The following is a 24,008-nucleotide window of genomic DNA, read 5'->3' as shown; positions in this document are numbered from 1 at the left end:
CCTGTTACAGTAACAGAGTAGAAATCAGAGGAAGTGGAAGTTGTTCTGTCTGAATAATCAAACTTCAGCGAGTGTTTGTGCAGGAAATAAATCATGTTTCAAGCATGTAGGTGAAAATGCAGGTTCAGTTGTTACGTCTGAGCAAATCATACAGAAGATGTGTGATGTCATTAGTAAGAGTTTTTCATCAAGTTTCTCTATGATCACTATAATGTCAGATGCTTTTCTCTAACTTTTGACTTTCACACCCTCTTTACGCCACGATTTCCTTGTGAACGACCTAATGCAACACAAAAAATGTCCTCCAGGAGAGACAAGATCACCCCCCACCTCCCTACCACCACCTCAATGACAGCCAGCTTTTCACTCCTGCTCCCAGTGTGACTGTAGCTACTATACACACTTGAGATTTCCAGTATCGTCAGATGAAACATGTTATGAACTCGTTAATCTCGAGTCTGACGTTGCTCTTAAAGTCACAGCTCCTCAGCATCTTGATACTTGTTCATTAAATGAACGATCTGATTACTTTTACTTCATCCTTTTGGTAAGTGCAACACCAGGATTGCAGGATTGTTCCTTTAACACAGAGGGAAACTGGAAACGAGCAACAAGTCTCTTTTTTAAATTCACCATCACAGCGAGACACAGTTTTTCCTCCTGGCTTCTCCTCAGCTGGATCAGTGCACATTATTATTTTTTCAGGACACACTGTGGCCATCAAACACTGTTTCTTTTGAGGTGAACACACTAGAGTGGATTAGTGCTCTGACTAGCAGCACTGTTTTTCCTGCACATCCAGTGCAGTGAAGACGTCACTGCACAACTAAATGAGAGGGAGAAACCAAGTTAGCTGTGCTACTGAACAGTGCTGCAGGTTTGTCTCCAGCAGTATTTCAATGCAGTATTACCAGATTATTAACTGAGAATGCACTATGGTGAATTGTGTTACAGTCTATATTGAGCAACATTCATTTGGGAGGTTTTTGACAGACAAAGCCCCCCTGCAGTATTAGCATGAAAGGGAAAAAAAGTCAAACAATGACTGCTTCAGGGCTGCAGAGCCACAGCTGAGAACAGAGCAGAGAGAAAAAAAGAAAGGCAGGGGCACCGAGAAGAAATGAGCAGAGAGGGAACAGAGGCAAGATGGAGGAGGCGAGGCAGGGCAGGGCAGGGCAGAGGCGAGCTGGGACCTAAAATGGGTGATGGAGTGTGGAGGAAGATGGCAGGGAGGGAGTGTGAGGAGGAGACGGAGGAAAGTGAAAAGAAAAGTGAGGCAGAGGGACAGCGAGTGGGAGAGGCTGCAGGCTGGCACGGGTTGATTGAGGAGAAAAGGATGGGTGGATGGATGGGTGGGGGTGAGAGAGGGAGCGGTAGTGTGAGCAGAAGCTTGGATCATGCAGAGAGGAAAAGCTATTGGACACGGCCCTCCACCCCTCCTCCGAACCTCCAACCATCACCACATCCTGCTGTCGCTGCACTCAACCATCCAACGCTCCTCTGCACCCTCACACCCGCTGCCCCTCCCATCTGTGCCTCTACTTCATTTGGCTCGATGGGCTTTTCACATGCTCCGTCTGTCTCCCTATCTCTATCAGTCACATCGCTGCTCCTCCGCTGCCTCCCCATCCCGCCACAGTTCAACTCGAGCCGTCTTTGTCACAGAGATGATGGGTGGCAGCGGTGCGGCATCGGGGGGAGCGTTAAACGTTAAAACCAAGCAGATGAATACTTGATGGTGACATTTAAGAGAGTGTGTCTGTCTAATATTCAGTGTGTTTGTGCCTTTGATGGTGACAGAACAAAAGAAGCTCATCTAATGTGATTTCTAATCACTTTCTTTGTCATGGGTTTATATTTGGTCTGAACTCGGACAGTCAGTGAATATTTCATACACCTCTAATAGCTTTTTTTGCTCAACCAGCCACGCTAACAAATTAGGCAGCTTGACTTGGCAGCGGGTGTAATGAAAGAAAAGATCTTCTTTTACTGTGTCACACACCATTAAATTAGGTTTAAGTAATACATTCCTCCATATTTTACACTGATTTGATGTGATCGTCCAAGTAAAGGTCAATGTAACATTAAATTTATGAGCTGATGTAAGTGTTGTGTCACTGGTGCTGGTTCCTGCTTCAACATGTTTCCTGCGTGGAGCCAAATGGTTTATAGCTGTTACAAACGTGTCTTTGTGCGGAGACCTATTGTACAGCGAGTGTAGATGCTGCAAGTCCTTTTACTGTGAAGCACTTATGCAATACTAAGTCATCGTCTCGCAGGATGCTCCGATGCCTTCACCAGTAAATAAAGCAAAGATGAAGTACAGTGTACAAACCATGTTTGAAAGAAGAAACAAGGTAAAACAAGCAAGAAGCATAAAGGTGATGAATGCATTAGGCAAACAAGAGTTAAACTTATTAAGACATGAGAGGCTAAAAACAGTTGTGTTGATCGTAATAGGGCTGAACAATTAATTTAAATATCAACACACAGTTTTCAAGCTGCATGCGTTCTGCTTTTGAACGCTACAGATTCTGAACAACTGTGTTTCGACGGGCTCCACACGGAGCGGGAGTCAGTGAAAGTCACAGGAAAGGAAGCCAAGGACGTTCAAGAATCAAACAAGATGACATGAAGTACGTGACTATCACCACATGAGAAACCAGGAAATCGCTGTTTGACCCCAGCACAGCAAAGAAAGTCAGATTAAAGGTGACAATACACAGACTGCAGATTATTTACCTGTTAATCCAAATAGTCAACAATATAAGGTACAAGTAGTATCTTCCCCTCTCAATTATCCAGATCACATTTAATTAAATTAACGTTATGTACAAGCACCAACTTGACAACTCTGCACAGATCTAACTGCAACACAGCGATGAGTTACCACTGTCCATAAACCCAAATCTGCTCGTGTGCTGCAGCCATTTTAAATTTTGATGTGGAGGAGCACTGGAGCAGATGGCTCCAGCTACAGCCTGGACTGTATTAAAAGTCCTCTGCTGCTCGTGGATAGAATGAGTTACTCCACTGCTGAATTCACCAGTTTCTAATGACTGTAAATAATAATTCTCAGTTATTAAAATGTGACATTGCTATTCCTTGGTTACTGCATGTGGAAAAGTTCAGCTTTGATAAAATGAACTGTTTCAAACAATATTGGTCATAACTGGTGTGTGTGTGTGTGTGTGTGTGTGTGTGTGTGTGTGTGTGTGTGTGTGTGTGTGTGTGTGTGTGTGTGTGTGTGTGATTCTGTATACAGAAACATTACATGATGTGCAGTGCAGAGTTAAACATGTCTAATAATCTCATTGTTTGGTTGCACTTTGTGTTGGTTCAGGTGCAGGTGAGACTACAATAGCAGCCTGGTCACTGTGTAATTCCTGGCGGAGCCCTGTAGGCTACACTCAGGGTGTTGGTAAAAGCCATGAATGGCTGAACCATGTGCTGAGCTTCCTGGATGCTGCAGGGCTCTGCACGATCCACACTTCAGCATTAATAACCTTCAATAATGTAAAACATTCATTATTAACACAGTGCTGCACCACATTCCATCTACTGGTGTGTGTGATGATCAAGATCAAATATGGACTAGTGGATCGACATTTGGAGATGAACTGCATCAGAGCAGACACACAGACTATAAATTCAATACATTTGACCTTTTAAGAAGCTGACCCCCCACCCCCACACACATTCTACATCCTCTCTGCGTCTCGTCTCCCTCGTCTCTCTGTGTAATAGACAAAATGACAAACACACCTCAGAAAAACTTGCCCTGTTTGCAAAAGCAACAAAGCACATCCAAAGGAAATGAGGTTTCAGCCTGAGAGACGACAAACTGGGGAAATGATTCTGAAGTGTTATGACAAGTGAGACGATCGGACCACACAAGATCCAACTTGATGTTTTCCACTTTGCTGTGATTCAGCTTCTTCTTAAACTGGAGTGTTTGTGTCTAACTGGTCTCTGAGGCAGCACGGGGATTAGCTTCTGAAGTTAGCAGATGGAGTGATGTGTGAAGTAAATGACATTAAGAGCGAGTGGCAGCTGAGCTGCAGATGATGTTAGCGAAGCAGCGACGTCACACACCTTACATGCTAAATGTATCAGAAAGAAAACAGTAATTATCTTAAATTGGCATGTTTGTGATTACACATGTAGTCACCTGACAGAAGTCAGTCAGACTCTTTGAAGAGGATAGTGTGGTGGTAAGATCCATGTTGTACCTTCTAAGGTTCTCTGGATAAAAGCAAGTGGCCAATGATTAAATGTAAATGTAAAAGAGACAGGGATTAACCAGAGGGTGTGAGAGAGGGAGTGATGTGTAAACTCCCCTCACTAACCCTCCAACACCTGCAACACCTGCAACACCTGACTAACTTCTCCTGAAGAAATATCACCAGGGAAAACTGTTGACAGTGTGTTCTGAAAATAATCTCACACATCCTCTAAAGTCAGAGCGTCACCACAGAACAGATGCAGATTTAATTCACTGTTCATACAAGCTGATGCAGCTCAAATCTACTCTACAGATTGAACATTAAAAACATTTTTAAATGATGTTTTTACTGTTCATGCAGCAGACTGGACTGTTACAACGCTCTCCTACCTGGTCCACCCTAAAATATTACACATCAACTTCAGTCGATCAGGACTCTGCAGCAGGAGCTGCACACGGGGACAGAGAGAGGGGAGAGAACACATTACTCCTGTTGAAAGTTTTCACTTTGGCTTCCTGTCAGTTTCTGTATTGATTTTAAAATTCTTTAACTTGTTGTTAAAACACTTCATGATCCTGACACGTTTCCAGTGAATCCACCAGCACGGCCTCAGGTCCTCTGGTGCTCTGAGTCTTTGGATTGTTGCAAAGTGCAGAATGAAAACTTAAATGAAAACAGTGTGGAGGTGATCTGACACAGCTCACAGTGTTTTTAAATGTAGAACAGTCCTCCACATCATTCTTCTTTAATTTACTCCACCATCCTCCATAAACACGTGCTGCCTGCCAAACTGAAATGAATCAAGAGTCTACAAGTGCTGCTGTCACGTCGAGCAAGATGGAGAATAACAAGAAGAAGTAAAGAAAAGACCCACGTGCCGTATTACTTAATGAATATAATGGAATGAATGACGTGGGAACTGTATTAAGGTAGTGACATGATATTTGTGGTAAGAGCGTTATGACTCACCCGCCCAGTTACATCACGGAGCTATGGACTTAATTTACAAATCAGACCAGTTTTAAATGAAGCTTCACTAAAACACCTTCACATCCCCACAGACTGATAAGAGATCAACTAGTGGTCACACCGCTGGTCTTAAAGTCATTATCTTTCTGTGTGATTTCTCCTTTTAAAGACTGAATGACTACTAGATTACAGACGAGTGAGGTGCTACTGTAATTACTGTTACTACACTTTGAAATATCTTTATAATCCAATTATTTATAATTCTACAATTTTATCTGTTGTATTATTTTAAATATTCTACTGAAGTCAGATTTTTGTTGTATTTCAGTTTTTCCTTTTATTACTTTTGACAGTTTCAAGTTATTTTAAAGGAAGTTGTTCTTTTTGTCAAATTAGTCTCTGTGCTCACAACATTTCACAAATGAACACACACGAAGGATGTCCTCTTACAAATTCACTCTCTCCCTGTTTTTGGATCCTCACACTTGCTCATGACAGAAATCCAAACTCAGTCTCATAAAACGCTGCCAGAATCTCCCCATCTGTGAATATTAGGAGACGCGTCTCTCCTTCCAGCAGCTTGGACTGGAGCTTTATTGATGTTTTAAGGATTTTTTTTTATCCATCACTTCACCAGTCTGCCAAATCCTGTTTTTACCCAGTAGTTAAAATTACTAATCAACATGACCTCATTTGAATCTCTACTTGCAAAGTCTAATAATAACCAAGTCATTATTTTTAGTTTGTAAAGTGTAAATCTACTCAGCTGCTCTGTTTCCTGTCCATCTGTCCTGAAGGAGGCCTCTTTGCTCTGTTCAGTTGCACCTTCGCACCTTTTCCAAGACATGTTATCTGGGTAAAACATTTTGCTTTTAACAATTCTTTATGTGCTCCCCAAACCAGAGAAGGTAAATGCCTGTGTTTCTGTTATGTTAAGGTCTTTTTATGGACTCAGGAATGAGGCACAAATATACCATGATATTTTATTATGTTGGTTTCATATACCTTTACGTTCTGCCCTGTGCTGCCACAACACTTGGAAATGTCCTCTCCTCAAAAAATGAAAATGTATTTTAATCCAGTCAGACGTATTGATATTATCTAGCATCAGATTAATATCTCTACTGTTGACCGCTCTGCTCTGCAGCAACAGGAGAAACAATAAAAGTGTAGATTCGTGAATAGGAGCCGTCGTGCAGCACAAAGACCAAACTGCCTGCAAACATCCTAATTCGTCCATTCATCCTTTCTTCAGTGTTTATTCTCTGCAATATGTGACATCTGATAGGAAGGCGTGCTACATCTCTATTCACACTGAAATGAAGGATTACTCCGTATAGCTCGGAGGATCAACGCCGTGGGAAGCCTTGACTCTGTGTGTGTGTGTCAAGCATGGCGATAACTCCTTAAAGCAGCACACAGCAGCTCTTTATCAGCTCCCTCTCAGCCCCGTGTTCCCTGTTGTTTGACTCATACACACACATTTGTCTTTCTTTCCTTTCTTTTTGCTTAATTTCCACTCAAACCCTCTGATTGGATGAAACCAGCACTCCACTGATCTGGGAGATTATCTCTTTCTTGCTCATACTTTATTAACAGCATTTGATATCAAGCAGTCACAAATCCACCAGGCTCTTATCAGAGTGTTCTTCAAATGAAAGATTCCCACCTTCATTAACTATGCAACACGGTGCCCCGCAGATCACGATCATCTCACATCCTCTCATTAAGTCTCCGTTTGACAGGTAATTGTCTACCAAAACCATGGGGGTACTGTGGCGTTTTCATCCAATTCTCTCTCCCAAATTTATGCATAATTTCCTCCAAATAACAGACCACCCTTGTTGCATTTTAGTTTCATTAGGTAAGCAGCATGTAATTTTGCAATCCGACAGTCAACAAATCAAATCTCACACTTCACATTTTCTCCTAAAGCCATTTCATTAACGGATGATTTTCTTTCCAATTCTTCATTAATTTGAAAAAACTATGAAAAAATGATGTTGTCTCTTGAGGTAATTTGGAGAAACATTAATATAAAGGATGTTAGTAGTTATATTTGAGAATGTCTTTCAGCTTAAATGAACCCACCTCATAATCAATCCATAATGAACGGGTGTCCATATGGTTTTTCATGCACTCTGTATCCCAGTCTAATATAAGGATTATGTCTAACGGATGCCTGTGTCTCTATCAAAGAAGCAAGTTGCCCTTTTGGAGATGGACAAACTTTGACTTACCCAGAATGGCGAGCACTGTGTTGTCCTTCAGCACCTCCATGGACCCCGAGCAGACGAAGTAGATGGCCTGTAGGGCGTCTCCCTGCCGGATGAGGAACTCGCCCGGAGCGCAGAAGGAGGTCTTGATGATGAGGGAGAGGGATCGCAGGCAGCCCCTGCTGGCCGACTCAAACAGGGGCAGCTGGAGGAGCTCCTTGTTCAGGTGCATGGCGATATCAGCCCTCAGTTCATCTGGGAAGTCCTTCAGGAGCTGCAAAGGGAGAGTCGCGTCTTTGTTTAATCACCTGAAAGCAGTAATTCTCAAATATGTAGACTACAGGGAAAATGTCAAGCAGAGAAAATCTGAATGAACATGTTTTGCAGTAGATATTTTGTTCCGTTAAATATACATGTAAGTGCTTTAGTTTCACTGTATAAATAAAAATATTAACATGTTTGTGCCTCAGTATTTGGAAAAAAAAAGTTCCTTCCTGTAAAATGCTCAGTTGTTCCCCACAGTCTTCTTGTTTTCTTTCCCTGTACTTACATTCAAGCATCAGTTAGGACTAATAACTTTACTAATCACTGTGTGGCACTGTCTTCATTGATGGAACAAGCTATAATTAACGTTAATAGAAACACCTGTGCTTTTATTGAACAAAATGTCTGCCTTGAAAAACGAATGTGAATGTCATTCAACGACAGAAAAACACTCTGATGCTAGTTAGTTATAATAATAAAGGTTATTAAGATTTAGTCTAAAAGTGAAGTGAAGCTGCACTGAGAAGAAAAACAGCAGATCAACACGGTGGGCGTCAGTTCACCCAATGTGAAACTAAACCACAACTCACATGTTAAAACAATACGATCTGTGAAAAGTCCCTGGGTAATTAGCAACATCTTGTTTTCAATGCATAGACCATGACCACAATATCACATCTATTGTTTAGTGTTACAGCAGAAGTCTCTGATGCGACATCTCAAAGTCCACTCTCTCCTCACCTCACTAACGTCTATCCCGTTGTTGACCGACCAGGTGGTCTGGAAACACTCCAGCATGCGCTGCTCCAAGGTCTTGGGCAGTCGATGGACCCTGATGAAGTCCTTCAGGTCCTTGGTGCGGGTGTGGTAGAGCGAGCGGCGTGAGTACATCCTCTGGATGATGGCCGTCACGTTACCGAACACCACTGCGTGCATCAGAGCTGGAGACAGATTTTATTACAGAATGATGTGAATGACTTATTTAGAAGTTTTCGCCAAATCACAACAGAAGTCATCTCAAGGCACTTTACAGTGTTTAAGGTTTAAGACCTTACAAAGAAACTACAAAGAAAATTACAAAGAAAACCCAACAATCCCATTTAAGCTTTAGGCGACAGTGGAAAAACTCCCTTTAGAGGAAGAAACCTCTAGCAGAACCAGGCTCAGGGTGGGCGGCCATCTGCCACGACCGGTTGGGGTGAGTGGAAAGAGAAGAGAGAAAAGAACAGCAGGCAACAAAAACAACAACAAGCAGCAAAAACATTAAGAAGAATAAGAAGTATAAAAGCACGGGGCTTGAACTGAATTAGATTTTCTAAAACCACCGCGGAGCGCTGCCTCAGGTGGATTACTGCTTTCACAAACAGACACAACTAAAGAAATAGTTCCAGTGTTCAGTAAGTCCTTTATTCCCAGTGAACAGAATGTGTACAACAACAAGTAAGTCATTCTTCAGAACCTGAAAGAGCTCAGAGCCCAGGATGAACCATGATTCTGGGTGTGGCTGTGGTACAACGAGAACTGGAACTCTCTGTTTATGATGTACTTTCCTGAGTGCAGCACCGTTTCTGTCCCTACATTTCATTACTGCCCTAAGTAGAAAAGCCGCTGAAGCAGCGCTCAAACCACAGGACGCTTCCACGGTCCACTGACACCCAGACTAATGACATTATTTTAGGATGACTGCTCCTTCAGGCAGAGTGAGCCACCTCACCTTCAGGAAACCTCTGGTGTAGAAATGTATAAATATCTTTCAGTTACAGCTGAAGGGCGACACAGCTCGAGGGCAGCTCTCCACGAGTGAGCTCTCAACTCAGTGGGAGGAGGAAATTCAGAGAGATGAATGAAGCTGTGCTCTCCTCTCTTTCCATTTTGCTCAGAGGAACATCCACACATCAGTGCAGGTTCAAAGTTATCAGATACCAACACAAAAAAAACTGAACGGACTTTATTCTGTTTCCTTTTGATTATCAACAAACCCCATGAAAAGACCAAAAGCATCGAGGTGCCACTCGACCCCAAATCCAACCAAAAACAAATACACTTCGCTGCCTGTTTACAGGCTACAGAAGCAGCTGGGGACTGTGATATTTCACAAATATTACTGAAACAGTAGAAACTATTTCCAGATAAGTTTTCAAAATGCAACAAAATCTAATATTTTCATTTATCTACATCACCTTTCCTTCTAATTACTCTAAATTAACAACTAACTGAGCAAACTAATTGTTGCAGACTGGGCCATGATGCACCCCCCAGTCTTTGACACAGAGAACTCAACATCCATGTTTTCCAAAAACAAGCTAAATGTGGACTCGTCTGATGACAGAACACGTTTCCACTGTCTCCAGAACTCTGCTCAGATGATGTTTGGCTTCCTCCTGATGTAGTTAGACTTTCAGATTAAGACTGTGTTGAGTAACCTTTTCTCCCAAGTTCCCCTGAGAGTTTCCAGTAAATCACTGACAAATCACAGACTTTACTTTTTATTTTTGACATTTTAGAGACAAGTCCTTTTGGACAATAGGATTAGTAAATTTGATTTTAACTAAACTTCTGTCTGTGGAGTTAAATCAGTGCATGTAGATTAAAGGCTACTACATAATATCAGCACAGCCATCGTTAATGTTATAAGATTAAAATGTACAAATCTACTAAAATGTAATTAAAGAACAGGATTAATTCATCTTCAGTTCAGAAAATCAGGGGAATCGTAACAGACTGTGTTCAAACGTTCACTGAGGTCAAAGGCATCTCTGCACATGGTTGTGTCCTCCGTCTATAAACGCCTGCACTCAATAACCTTTGCAGTTCCTCCCTTTCTTCCTCATTTCTCATTAATTGCTTTGACTGAACTGAACATTCAGTTCTCTTCATTATTGCTGCGCTCCAGCGAGAGAAAACATCAGAATGTGCGTGTGCAATAAGCAATAATAGATTCTGTATCTGTCCAAGTTATTAGGTTCCATTTTAGGTTCAACCTACTGAAAAACACAACGTCTCTTTTCATTGTTACGCTGATGACACTTCATTATTCCTCCGTTCCAATCTGGGGGATGCTAATTCAATTAAGTTCATCCTTGATGAGGCCAGAGGACAGGGCAGCTTGTGTTTTTGCAGTAGCATTAATGTGTTTATCATGGTATTCTGCTCTCTTGTATATTTTACAGTTGTATAATGATATTACCATGGATTTGATCACTTTCCCTTCTGTCTTCATTTGTGCCTTATTTCCACCACTGTGCCTTTTATTGGGGAGGTTTGGTCAACTGTTGTTGTTGTTGTTTTTAACTGTGCTCTGTAAATAAGCTCGACTATTATTCCAGCAGTTGACAAAATATTACTTCAGTTCATTAAAAGTAAAACAAAAACAACCCTTTATAATAACCACCGAGTCATGGACATTTCAGGAGATGAATCTTAAACACATTTATTTAAGAAGAGTTTGCAGTGTTTTAAACACACGCTGTTATTATTCTATGTCTGTCGGTAATTTTTGGCTGTTCATAATCACAACGAGAGCTTAGAACAACAAGTCACCACCTGTGTTTGAACGTCCGTCGTGTTTTATTGTTATTTGAGAGTTTAGATAACAGACTTAGTGTATTGATTCTGTTGTTGTCCTTCATTATTCTAACTTTTACATTTTAATCATCAGTTGAAATCAGTGAACAGTGCTTATTAATTTGCCCCATTAGAAAGTTTATAGAGTGAAATATCTTTATACATTATTTTTTTTTTGATCTGTACTAATCTAATAGAAGAAATGTGTTTGTCTGATCCTGGGCTGATACAGAAAATAACAGATGTACATAAGTTATCAAATATTGGCTTCAAATGAAAAACATGGTTATTTCAAGAAGTGATTTTGTTTGTTTGTTTTCACTTTTATCAAACATTAGTCGAACTTTCTTGTTTTTCACTTTTTATATGTTTTAATGTAAGTTTTAAGGCCATTGTACCTATAAATGCATCAGAACGTACTTTAAGTTTAATAAATTACTGTCTTCGAATGGACTTATTGACTAGGATGAAGGTCTTAGTGAAGAGAAGGTATTAATTCAATTCTTCATTCAGTATTTTTCAAAATCAGAGCAACACACCACTTGTAAATTATAAAACAAGGCTGCATCATGTTCAAAGTAAAATTTTTCTATAATAAACAACATCTGAACTCACCTTAAATAAACCTGAAATAAATTCAGTTTTTATCAAAAACTCAGGATTTGTATATTGACTCGTGGACACAAAGCGAGAGACAAAGAACTAAATGTGCTGGGCTGTGTGCTGCGTTTTCTCTGGCACCAGATAAAGAGCTGATTACTTAAAACGGAGAAAAGAAGACGTGCTTCCCACCCTGAGAGGAAACACTAACATGCACATGACGAGGAGGAAACTTCACAAACAAGGAGCATTAACTGAAACACACACACACGTCTTACCGCCTATGAGCATGGTGCAGATGGAGAAGATCTTTTCTGAGTCGGTGTTTGCTGACACATTTCCAAACCCCACACTGGTCAGACTGCTCAGCGCAAAGTACAGTGACGTCACGTAGCTGCTACGCATCGACGGGCCGCCCCCCAGCACCCCGGACCCGGTGCCTGTTCCTGACGCAGCCTCGCCCCCCGACACATTTCTGTAATACTGGCTGGAGTTCCAAGAGGCCTGCCCTGCGACCTCTGACCCTGATGTGGTCCACTGGCTGCTGTTGGCCGGGTCACTGCTGACTGTGGAGGGGACCAATGTTGTCAGGGGGGACAGGAAGTAGGGGGTACCCAGACGCTTGGCCAGCTCATGGAGCCAACCTGAGAGAGAGGCAGAAAGACAGGACATTATTTACATTTATAACATTTTGACGTCTTAAAATTAAGGACATTGTACTAAAAGCAGCATGAACATAAAATTAAATTAACATTTACTAATTACTGAGCAGTTCTATAGTAAAATGCAAATTATATTGTGCATGATGTGAAATTTCTGTCTGTGAAGTTCAAACTTTTGATTCCCAGGCCACAAAAAATAAAGTGTTGTAGCTGTAGTTATTAGTTAATCTTAATTTACATTGAATTCAATCATAAATATGGTTTTATCACTATGCACAGAATCTACAACAGCTACAGTATATGTGCTTGACATTTCCTGATTTTTTAAAATTTCTACATTGTGATATTTTTACTTTTACTTATTAAATACCTCTTCCATCCCCCATGTGTCTATAACTCTAGGCCCCTGCAGGATCTGCACTGGACTGAAAAACTTACACCACAGACTTTTCTTGTTCTACATATCTGTATTTGGCTCTGGGACATCTGCATCCTTCTGTGTAACAGGGTATGTTAGACTCAAATCAAATGAAAGTATTCCCATCGACCCAGAGACCGTTACTCCAAAAGTACAAAGAGGTCGCTGAATCTGAACTGCAAGACAAAATGAATATGCCAGAGCTTCATTTTGTGACAGATAGATGGACACCCCAAAAAATAATTCTGTAAATAAGAAGTGCAGGAGAAAGGATGAATTATTGAGAAACAGTGCAGCAGAGACGCTGGCAGCAGAATCAGAAAGACTGCAAGAGAGAGAATATGAATAAAACAATATGGATGCATCCATTCATTGATCTCCAGCATCAGACGCTTCAGGCAGCGCTGACCTTGTGTTTGTTCGAGTTCTCAGACAGTGAGACCAGCCTTCCAGCTTAAATGAGCAGAAGTGTAACGTAGCTGTGAGCAGAGTCCCAGTCAAGCAGATAAATCAACAACATTAGATGATTTAACACCTGAGTAGTCTGCTAATTACTTTGTCATTAGCACAACTTAACCTCCTGAGATCTGCCAGGAGGAAACGTGGACCTATGACGTTATTTTGCACACACGTCTACTCCTGTAGATCAAAATGTAAAAGTACAAAGGTGTTTTTCTGTCTTGCATAATACGCAAAGAGACTTCCTGATGTTACTGTAGCACCACACTAAAGTCTCAGTGGACACACATCAATGAAGTACGGTGCCTGTCCATCTTCTGATTCAGCCTAATGGTATCAATGTAGTTTAGATTTAAATTAGTCGAGTCAGTGACGAGACAAAGGCTAAAAATCTGCGAATCAAATCAACACAACCAATCTGCAAAGTAACAGATTAACTATAAACTATAAACTACTAGGATTAAGAATATTCACATGTGTCTTATTACACCTCTAAGCAAAAGCGGATAAAGCAATTAAAAACATAAAAACAGCAAAAACAAAAAAACAAAAAACAAAAACATGTTATATTTTCCATTAGCAGGAGAATTGTGAATCTATATTTTCACAGTATCTTACTGTGAAGGATGCAGTAACATACTGTACTTTCAAAGTCACAAAAATGTCTTTAGTCATGCAGAAAAAGGCACCAGAGACTATGAACTCATACATCTATTGAAGTAGAACAGTAACTGTTGTCATAGGTGGATGCAAACTACACTGGTTTAACTAATGCAGTGATTCATATACATAAAAACAGCAGTTAGCTGTCATAAAACATGATATTGATGAAAACATTTGGTGTTATCATTGTTTACAGTAATTAGGTGAGATGTTATCTTAATAGTGAACAAATGTTAAAGTAATTCTAAATAATTGTTTTAAATGTAATAAAAAAATTGTGGTTAAATTTTTTAGGTAATTATGTCAAAAATCCTAAAGGATCAGTTTAAGTCTGTCAACAACAACAACAACTACTGTATGAGCACCTGAATGTTGTTTAAAGACAGACTTAAACCTATCCGTGACATCAGTGGTCCCCAATCCCGGTCCTCAAGACACTGTTCTGAACCAGCTTCAGGACCTGGAACCACTTTGGTGGAAGCGTTTCAGTGCCTCTGTCCACGGTGCTGATTTCTCCTCCGTGTATTAGAGCATGTGAGCTGTCTGTGGTGCTGAACGCCTGTTTCCATTGAGACTCAGGGTCCAGTCCCTCATTTACCTTTACAGCAGCCAACATATGGTCCAATGGAAACAGGTGTTAGGTTTATCTTTAGGTATGTCTGACCTGAATTTGTGTAGAATATGTAGTACTCCTGTGTATAGCTGAAATGTTTCTATTGTAATACCATGAGTAATGTGTATAAATATACAGAAGATGCGACAGATGCATGTGGTTTAAACTCTTGAATGTTTAATGGGCTACCTATTTGATTAGGTAATTCAACCTTCAGTTTGTTTCTCAGGACTGAACCTTGTAGGTCTCCAGTATTTACAGAAACACACATTGCTCATCTTATCTTATTTGTTACTCCCTTTTCCACATAATCTTGTTTTTTCCTGTGTGATTAGATTATATTATATATTATATCACGTAGCACCTGATTAATACAACCACACCCCAATTTGGATGAAGGTGTACCCAAAATAAAATTGAAAGGGTATCTCTTCACCCCAAAAAGTCAGAATAAGTCATCTAGAGACTAAAACATGATTTATAAGTTCTTTTATCCATATGTTTTTATTATATTAATGAAATATGAGACTCTTATTATTAACCACTGAGTTAAAAACACTGCTGAAGACTTTCAACATGTCGTGGTTGTGTTTAGATAAAGTCTGACAAACACCGTGCTAGTAAAACTTTCTTGTGCAGTTCAGTGTTATGTTATTATGACGAACAGCTGACCAGCTTCCCGGCCGTCGCTACGAAGCTTCCAGCTGCACCTGTTTGATGAGGATCAGTGTGTGAGCCGGCATGTACACTTACTGCCACACATTTTAGTCTCCCATCGCTTTTTACACAAAGAAAGATGGATGAGGGAAGTCACCACGGACAATCCTTAACAATTCTCCAGCCCGAGCGAGTGAGAGAGGTAAATTGCTTTCAGACGAAAGCATTTTGCCTTATCACAATCTGCTGTGTTCCCACCTGTCTGCTGACAGCTACGACAGAGGAAAGTACACATACTTGATGTTCAAAAAGCCAAGTTGGCTCCGCAGCTGATAACACTTACTGCTATTGTCACTGTGGTTTATCTCTGGAACAACAAAACCACAAGCTGGAGCGAGAGGGGGCTTCTCCTGACTATGAAATATCACAACTAACTGCAGGAGTCAGTGTGAGCTTCAAGTATAAACTGCTGCTATTCTGTATTTTTAAGGTCAACAAATGCCACGACAAACTATTTCTAAAGCCTACAAGAAGAACTGCCTGTATTACTGTGGTGCTCCCCAAACTTTTTGAAGGGTAGATTTTTTTTTCCTCATGTCCCTGTGGTAGGTTTCAAACAGTTAGTGTAATGTGTGGTTCTTTTTAGTTCCAGGTGTCTCGAGCATCACACTCAGCAGTGGACCTGCTCCTCTAAAGACGAGATCCTCCATCAACCCGGAGTGTGTGTGACGTGTTTTCCACCTGCATGTGTGTCCGTTACTTCATTCTGATTTCCAGTCCAGTTCAAGAAACTGTGGCAACGGCTGTGGCTCCACTGCCCCTGAATTATTGATAGTCCTGCAGACAGAAACTTTACTTCTCCCGAATACTAGACGACTGACTTACTGACAGAGTAGTTGAACCTGTGTGCATGCTGATTTGAGACCTGACCACTGTGAATCACAGTTGGTGTCACTGTAAGGTCAGACTGCAGAATGCTCTTTGTTGTCCTCTGTCCCCCGTCTAAACTGAGGGACCGCTGACGTGAATTAGCTGCAGTCTAACTGTCATGATGTGGTTTGTGGGAAGGATAATGACAGCGAGGTCTGAGTGAGGCAGAGGACGGATGAGGCAGCGAGTGGAGGAAAATGAGAAGGAGGAAAGTGAAAACAGAAAAGGCAGAGAGGTAACAGGAGGACACAGCTCAGTATGTGTGTCTGAACTGAGTCTGTAGAGTAGAAAACAGCCTCATTTTGAGTTGATTGTATGACTCAACAACATGCATGTGTGCGTGTTGTGTGATCTGAAGGTAGAATACAGTGACAGACAAAGACTGATGTCGATCCTCGCCCCAGTTCACAGTCAGAGCAGTTTGCTCCCTGGGAAGTCGCCTGTCTGTTTGTATGTCTGTACAAGTTGATCAGATAGCATGCCAGGGTTTTATGTCGCCCGCAGGATTTCAGATTGTCCTCTGAGAGATGCTTGTGCAATATCAACAAAGCTGTGTCTTATTAAAAGCATCAGTTGTGTTGCAAATTGGGACAAGTGTCGGCTGTCTTTCTGCATAACTGCTCCTGTGCTTTGAATGTGGATTCAAAATTACTCACATCACTCTGCTGAGGCTAAATGTGTGTGTGTGTATGTGTGTGTGTGTGTGTCTTACAGTAGGTCTTGTCTTTCTAGCAGGGAGGTGAATGTACAAATGGTTCCAGCTGAACAAGGCAAGATTTTGATGTAATAATCTACCACAGTAATCACACTAAACAACAAAGTGGGGCTGCAGTAAGATAATATCTCATTTCTTTTGCACTTGGGAGCCATAAAACGATTTCCTGAGGACAAAGCTTAAAGTACAACTGAGACGAGACAAATCTTTTCTAACCTTGATCCTGTAGAATTGTTCATTTAGGCCCAAATCAAATTCTACTTTCTGGTGCCGGCAGGATATTTACAGTCCGTTCATGGTGACAGCTAAAAGCTCTTCACACAGAGAAAATAGACCATAAAGTTGCTTCACCAATGATTTTCCCATCACGTCCAACCCACAGACACTAAATTTAGATCCGAGTTAATGCAGTTCACAGACTACTGTAAATACCTGACAGGAACATTTAATTTGGCCTTGATAACATGGCAACAAGTTTTTTTAAGCAGCTTCATCTACTGACGTCTCTGCAGAACGTCTGTGTTCAAATTATTTACTTAAAGGAACAGTTTGACATTTTGGGAAATCTATTTTCTCTCCTGAGAAGAGTTACATAAAGTGATTAATAGCATGTTATGTTAAATATGAAGTTACAGTCGGTTAGCTGTAAGGTGAGTTTATTTAAATATAATGTAACATAATATATTATATTATATTTACAAGTAAAAGTCTGGATAAAAATACACTAGGATTGAGCTGTCACAAACAAAACACACACTGCATGTTATTGAGTCATAACAATCAACTGCAAATGAGGCTGTTTTCTACGCTGCAGACCCAGTTCAGACACATACTGAGCTGTGTCCTCCTGTTACCTCTCTAAAATGGAAAGTATCATTTCAGTTTCGACACCGTATGTGGGCGAAAAGAAAAGAAAAAACCTGAACTAACCAATATCCCAGGAACCGGGACTTTCGATTTCTCTGCGACCGATGAAGTACCAGACACAGGCCATCCAGTGGGCGAGCAGGGCGAACATGGACATGAGCAGAGTCAGGACCACGGCGCTGTACTGGGAGTAGCGCTCGAGCTTCTGCAGCAGCCGCAGTAACCGGAGCAGCCGAACAGTCTTCAACAGATGGACCCCGAAGTACTGCACACACAGATACACAAACAAACAAACAAACAAACAAACAAACAAACAAACAAACAAACACACAAAGCATTTCAAGATCGATCCTTGACTTGTTCTCTATATGAAATCAAACTCCAAACTCTAAGACACAAACACTGAACTCTTTTAGCAGACGTGTAAAGTCATTTACTCCACAGTTCGTCCTCTTTCAGTGTTCTGACACCTGCAGTTTGTGCACTAACTCCAGATTGGATCTGCACCATTTGTTTCTACGATGATCAGGAGTTAAGATGAAATGTTGATGCACTAAATTCACACAGGAGCCTGTGACACTATACATTAACATTCTACACGTTTGGCTCGTTGCCATCAGTGTGTTCATGTAGGAAATGAGTACAGGAGACAGAGTGTGTGTCCACGTTTAAGTTTTCTATCTGGAAAATAAGAGGTGAGCTCCGTGGGCTGGTCGGTGACACACAAACAAACAAACGTCAACACACACACACACACAAAGAGGAGACTCACCACGCTGACGTTGAAAGCATAGAGCAGGTCAAAGGGCAGGGCGGCAATGAGATCGACAAAGAGCCAGGTGGTGACGTAGTGAACGCAGATGGAGCGGGCGTCGTACACGACCTGACCCGACGTGCTCACAAAAGTAGTTCGAAAGTTCAGCAAAATGTCTGCAGAGGACGACAACAACAGCAGAAGCTGACAGCAGGAAGTGGCAGGACAGAGCAGGTGTCACTGGTAGGTTACATGATCACGGCACAGCTATGGAAACAGGTAGAGTGATGGGAACTAGAAAAAAAACATTTGATTTTTAACCTGAATATTTGTTCTTTGGACAAAAAGCTCACATCAATACCCTGAATCATCAGATTCATTCATATTTATGAACAGTTTCTTTCTGTGTTACTGTTCAAGTATCTGACACTTTACAGTGAAACTGATTTTCTGACCACAGAGCTACAGAATTCATTTTTGTTCATTTCCGTTTCACAAACAAACGTTCTGGCTCGTGTTTATTTATTTATTTATTTTTAACAGAAAAATGAGGTGTCAGATCTTTTCATTGTGATCATCACAAACAGGTTTCAGGTCTAATATATTACTGTCCTGTCAATAAGAGAGTATGTGCACTGTTCAATGACTGAAAACACCTTTCAGATCTTAACAGGAGTCATTAGGATGTTTTTAATTCATCAAACAAGCTTATTAACACAATTAAACCAATAATCAGAGGCCTGATTCAGAGGCTTTTTAATTCACTACCATTCACTGAGTGAACGTATTGATACCCAGTCTGGCCCCATTAGTTCTAACAGATAGGATATCGACTGACAGGAATCAGCCTTTTAACTGAAAGTGGCTCGTACAATTTCATTGGACGAGTTTATTGATGTAGGTCGTGTGCTCACTCTTTTCCATCAAATCAAATCGTCCACTGAAGAACACTCGTACAAGTCAGAGGACAAAAGCCTGTTGTTTATTAGGAAATGAGTTGAGATGAGACGTAATGATCTATTGTGGACGGCTCGTATCCGTCCACCACGGATCATGAATCATTAAAACCTCAACTAAACTTTTATTATGACTGATGAGCCTCAAGATCCAGGCTGTGTTTCTGATTGGTTAATTCAACGAAAAGAGACGATGCTCACAGTCATCAGCTGTGAAATGTAACCGAGTACAATTACTTAAACTTGTACTTCACTACACTTGAGGAAATATTGAACTTTATCTTTCTCATCTTTTACTATTTAAGATGTTCTCCTCAGCTTGATGAACGTGTTCTCAGGTGTGTTTGTCACTGAAGTTAGTCCTAGCACTGAACATCTCTCACCTAAAATAAACAGGATCTCTACGAGGATGTCGCTGACGCTGGGCGGACTTCGAGGGGCACTGCTGCTGCCTTCGTCCCGGCCTCCCACCACCGTGAAGCACACGTTATAGGGCACGGTGACGGCCACGTAGAAGGTCGCCAGCAGAATCAGCCAGTCCCAGCCGGCCTTGAAGGTGCCATAGTGGAGGAGGATGAAGCGAGATTTCTGAATGGCTGCTACCTTGTACTCCGGGATCGGAGGCTTCTCCCCGAACATGTTCTGGATCAGACGACAGCGACAGAGATACTGTGTCAACAAAACTCTTCTATGTGCACTCAATGATTTATTTAATTTATTTATTTAACCAAGGTTTCTTCCACTTTTAATATAAAAAATTTCAGATAAATTCTTGGTTTTGCAAATTAAAAACAAAAATATTGATTAGTTAATCACAATACTTGAGACTGGACATGTCATAAATGTGCAGGTTTGTTCAGCAACATTTACAGTAGAAAGTCCTGATGACCTTCAGACCATCTGTCTGTACTGCAGCAGACCCACACGGTGCTGAACATGCAGATATGAGGCAGTGCTGCTGCAGTTACCTGATTACGACCACTGACGTCCTTGTGGTGTTGTAGCTTCTGATCATTTCATACAAGCCAGATTTTGAAAGATCCAACAGATATTTGATATCCCATATGTTTTTCTTTGTTCTTGCAACTTGGGAAACAATTAAACAAACTTCTTCTTATCATGATGCAGGAAATACTTTAAATTCCATCTGGATAAAAAGAGTCTTTGAAGAATCTGTTGTCAAACAACCTGTGGGGTTTTTAAAGTTTGTGCTATTTTTATCCTTCACAAACTCAGTTCCTTATTCTGTGACTTGTACATAATCATCAGTGCAAAATAAATTAGTTCTCAATGAGGCACAAATTGGAGCTAGTCTGCAAAACAACAGATCACCTGTCAAAAAAAACCTCTTGTCATTCCAGAAGTGAAGGTTTAAACACTGTCTAATGAACCTGTCCACTGACCACATCAGCTTCTGTCATTTAGAGGCAGAGGGAACTCACGTTGTTGATCTTGAGCTTGCTCTTGTCTTGTTTCTGCAGGTGTCCTGACAGGTGATAGAGAACGGCTCGGCTGCGGCGCCGGTTGGCGTTGAATCCCGGAGGGCGAGTTACCCGGTGCACCTCCAGACCCGTCTCCTCATCTGCGGAAGACACGGAAAGATGCTGAGCTGAAGTCTGATCCAGAACACCGGGTTCTTTCTCACCCTCACAGCTCAGGTGATGTTTTTTAGAGGTGATGGATGTGTTCGTGAATTCTCTACACTTTAGATCACAACTCATTCGTGTTTTTGTGTAAATATTTGACAGGATCTTCCGTGTTTTGTGGCTCTTTATTGATTTTCTCCCATCACTCTATTTATTTAACTGTTTTTGTCATTTATTGAATCTTGATAAGAAAGTTAAGTTGAGGCTCATGAAGGGAGTTATTACACCCTCGCCGAGGCAGAAAACCTTTCCTCTCTCTCTCCATTTCCACTTCACATTTCCTATTATGATTGTTCCTCTGTCTGTCCATAATATGATGTCATGCCTGGTGAATCCCCACCCCTGTAACCAAATCATTTTCATTTTCAGCCAGTAAATTTGATTTGTTCATAATATCTAGGAATAGAGTTCAAACCTTTTATGTATGTGTGGCTGCCTGAATCTCTGTGCAGGATTATTCCCAGAACATGAATTTACTTGCAGTTATGTTTAAAGTTGTTTTAACATGTTGTCAGTATCTTTGGTCCAGTCAGAGACCTTCACCAGTAGAGATGCTGTGGATTGAACCCCTCAGAGAACCATCTACACCACACATCCTAAGATTATCTCAGCGCTAAAGCAGCCAATGCAGCATGTTGAATGTGAGGGGGACCAGCTGGTGAGAGAGTGATTCACTGCAGAAAATAAGACCCCAGCACCTTTTACAGCTTCTTATCAGACATACTCTTGATTATAAGTAGCTATAAACTGTGAAAATAGTAAATAGCTAACACTGCTGTTTACAGTTTGTGTGTGTGCAGTGTTTGGTCTTGTCCCCTTTCAAGTGATGAATACAGACCACCACCACCTGCTAGTATAGAGAGTTATTTCTTAGTGGGACCAGACGAAAGCGAAGCAACAGCTGGTCGACGTAGGTCAGCTCCAGTTCTTAGATTTTATCCTGGTGACTTCAACCAAATGTGTATCTACTCACACTTCTCTCTTCCATTGCTCAACATGCATTTTTTACAATACATTGTAAGAAACTGCTAAGTGAATTTAAAAGTAAAAGTTCTATTGAGAACAATAGATCAGTCAAATCTCCACGTTCCCCGTCGCTCTGACTCTCCTTCCATCTCACTGTGTTTTTGAAAAGCAGCCAGCAGAGTGGAAGCAGGTAAATCTGATCCTTTGTTTCAACTGATGTTCCCTTTCCTTTATTTCCACTTTCCCTTCCTTCATTCATCCAAGTTGTGCTTCATTAACAGAAATCTGCATGTTCCATGAACGGTTACAGTCATGTCGCAGTGATGGATCAGAAAATAGAAACCATTTAAATCTTGTTTGTCGCTCTCGCCTTTGCTTTCTGCCTATTTTGTTGTTTGTCCTCTGTCCCCTGTGGTGTGCACTGCACTCTAGATTTGATAGGTTGAATTTAAAATCTAATAACTCATGCCGTGTGTAAAACACAGCCAGAGTGTATGAAAGCAGGCTTCAATCACTGCAGCGGCGAGGCTATGAGATATTCAGCCAAACGAGAGAGCCTGGGCAAGTGGGGGAAAATTGGGTAAGTGATTTCAAGCAGGTGCTCTGTCCCACCAGGAAGCACTAGAGACAGCAGCTCTAAAAGCTAATCTACAAAAACTAAAAATTTAAACACTCCACTTCATCTTAGGAGTCGTGATTACTCGTTCTCTCTTTAAAGCAAACTCGCAGCACGCGGTGGTGTGGACCTTCACGATGAGATGTGAACATCAGTAATACCTGTTTCTGCAGGACTAGTAAATATTCAGCAGAGATTTTGAACGCACCACACGGACATTTGAGACATTTCCTTCAGAGACAGATGTAACCCACAAAGATGTGCACACTGCAGCTGCAGCGTCTTTGCAAAGTGTTATTTGAAGGTTCAGCAAGTTAAAATCTGAAGAGTTTTTTTATTTCAGTGTTTTATTTTGAGGGCGTATGTCTTCAGGTACACACAGTTCACAGTTTTATGTTTTTAGACCACCAAAGATAAAACTCTTTCCTTAACTCTAATTGTCTGCAGTGTACTGATCAGTGTTCTATAGGCTCCTGCTATTTAATCTACGTGCTGTAGTTTGGTGGTGTCAGCAGGTGATATTTAATGTGAACCCACCTGTGTCAGGTCCTTGCTCTGGATCCTGGTCCTTCTTCTTGTCTGTGATGTCTTTGTGGGACACGAGGAACAGAACCACTTCACCCTTTTCATTTTTAATGGGAACAATGTCCAGAAGACACCAGAACTTTGTGCCTGGGGAGAGCACAAAGGCAAACAGTCAGTCCAGCTCATCGACCCACATGTAAAATATAATGTTGTAATATCATCAAGATAACTTGCTTAGGACAAACTCTTTGTTTCCTGTTCATCCAAAGATAAAGTGCAGTGTGTAGTGGTTCGTTAATAAAATATTTAGTCCCCTATCATCATCGATCCGACTCTGAACTTCTGCACGAGACCAAACATTCATGAGGTTCGGAGGCATCGTGTGCCTGCAGCCATAATGAGACTGTTTACCTAGTGCTCCTTCAGCCTGCATACAAACGCTGCTTTTGTTCCATCTATACCCTCATATTTCATACATTCCCAAGTGAGCAAGTGCAGTGTGGGAGACTGGAAGAAGTAGAGATTCATTTAAAAGCTGCACAAAGCCATTCTTCAACTGAGAACGAGAATACCACAGAAAACACACACGCAGCTTCGCTATATGAGAATCTTCGGATCAATTTGCCAAAGAAGCTTTTGGGCTCTGATCACGTGTGAACATACATGATTTAAACCATCTGTGTTTGTTGTGTTATCACTCTGAAGTGTCTAGAAGACGCTGA

At 41.1% G+C, this 24,008-nt stretch overlaps 1 protein-coding gene across 1 annotated transcript in view; it reads right to left on the bottom strand.

Moving 5' to 3' along the window:
• kcnh3 (potassium voltage-gated channel, subfamily H (eag-related), member 3) overlaps positions 1-24,008 on the bottom strand; it is a 95,078-nt gene that overhangs the window by 5,984 nt on the left and 65,086 nt on the right. Inside the window, exons 3-10 of the mRNA XM_026375710.1 lie at positions 23,299-23,433; positions 20,976-21,115; positions 19,917-20,175; positions 18,596-18,753; positions 17,887-18,088; positions 12,118-12,483; positions 8,417-8,616; positions 7,436-7,685 (exon numbers count right to left, since the gene is read on the bottom strand). Of these exons, the coding sequence (XP_026231495.1) occupies positions 7,436-7,685; positions 8,417-8,616; positions 12,118-12,483; positions 17,887-18,088; positions 18,596-18,753; positions 19,917-20,175; positions 20,976-21,115; positions 23,299-23,433 (1,710 nt within the window). The remainder of the gene's footprint in view (positions 1-7,435; positions 7,686-8,416; positions 8,617-12,117; positions 12,484-17,886; positions 18,089-18,595; positions 18,754-19,916; positions 20,176-20,975; positions 21,116-23,298; positions 23,434-24,008) is intronic.

This window comes from Anabas testudineus, chromosome 21, assembly GCF_900324465.2.
Source record: "Anabas testudineus chromosome 21, fAnaTes1.2, whole genome shotgun sequence".
Taxonomy (NCBI): domain Eukaryota; kingdom Metazoa; phylum Chordata; class Actinopteri; order Anabantiformes; family Anabantidae; genus Anabas; species Anabas testudineus.
This window is presented reverse-complemented; position numbering and strand designations above follow the sequence as displayed.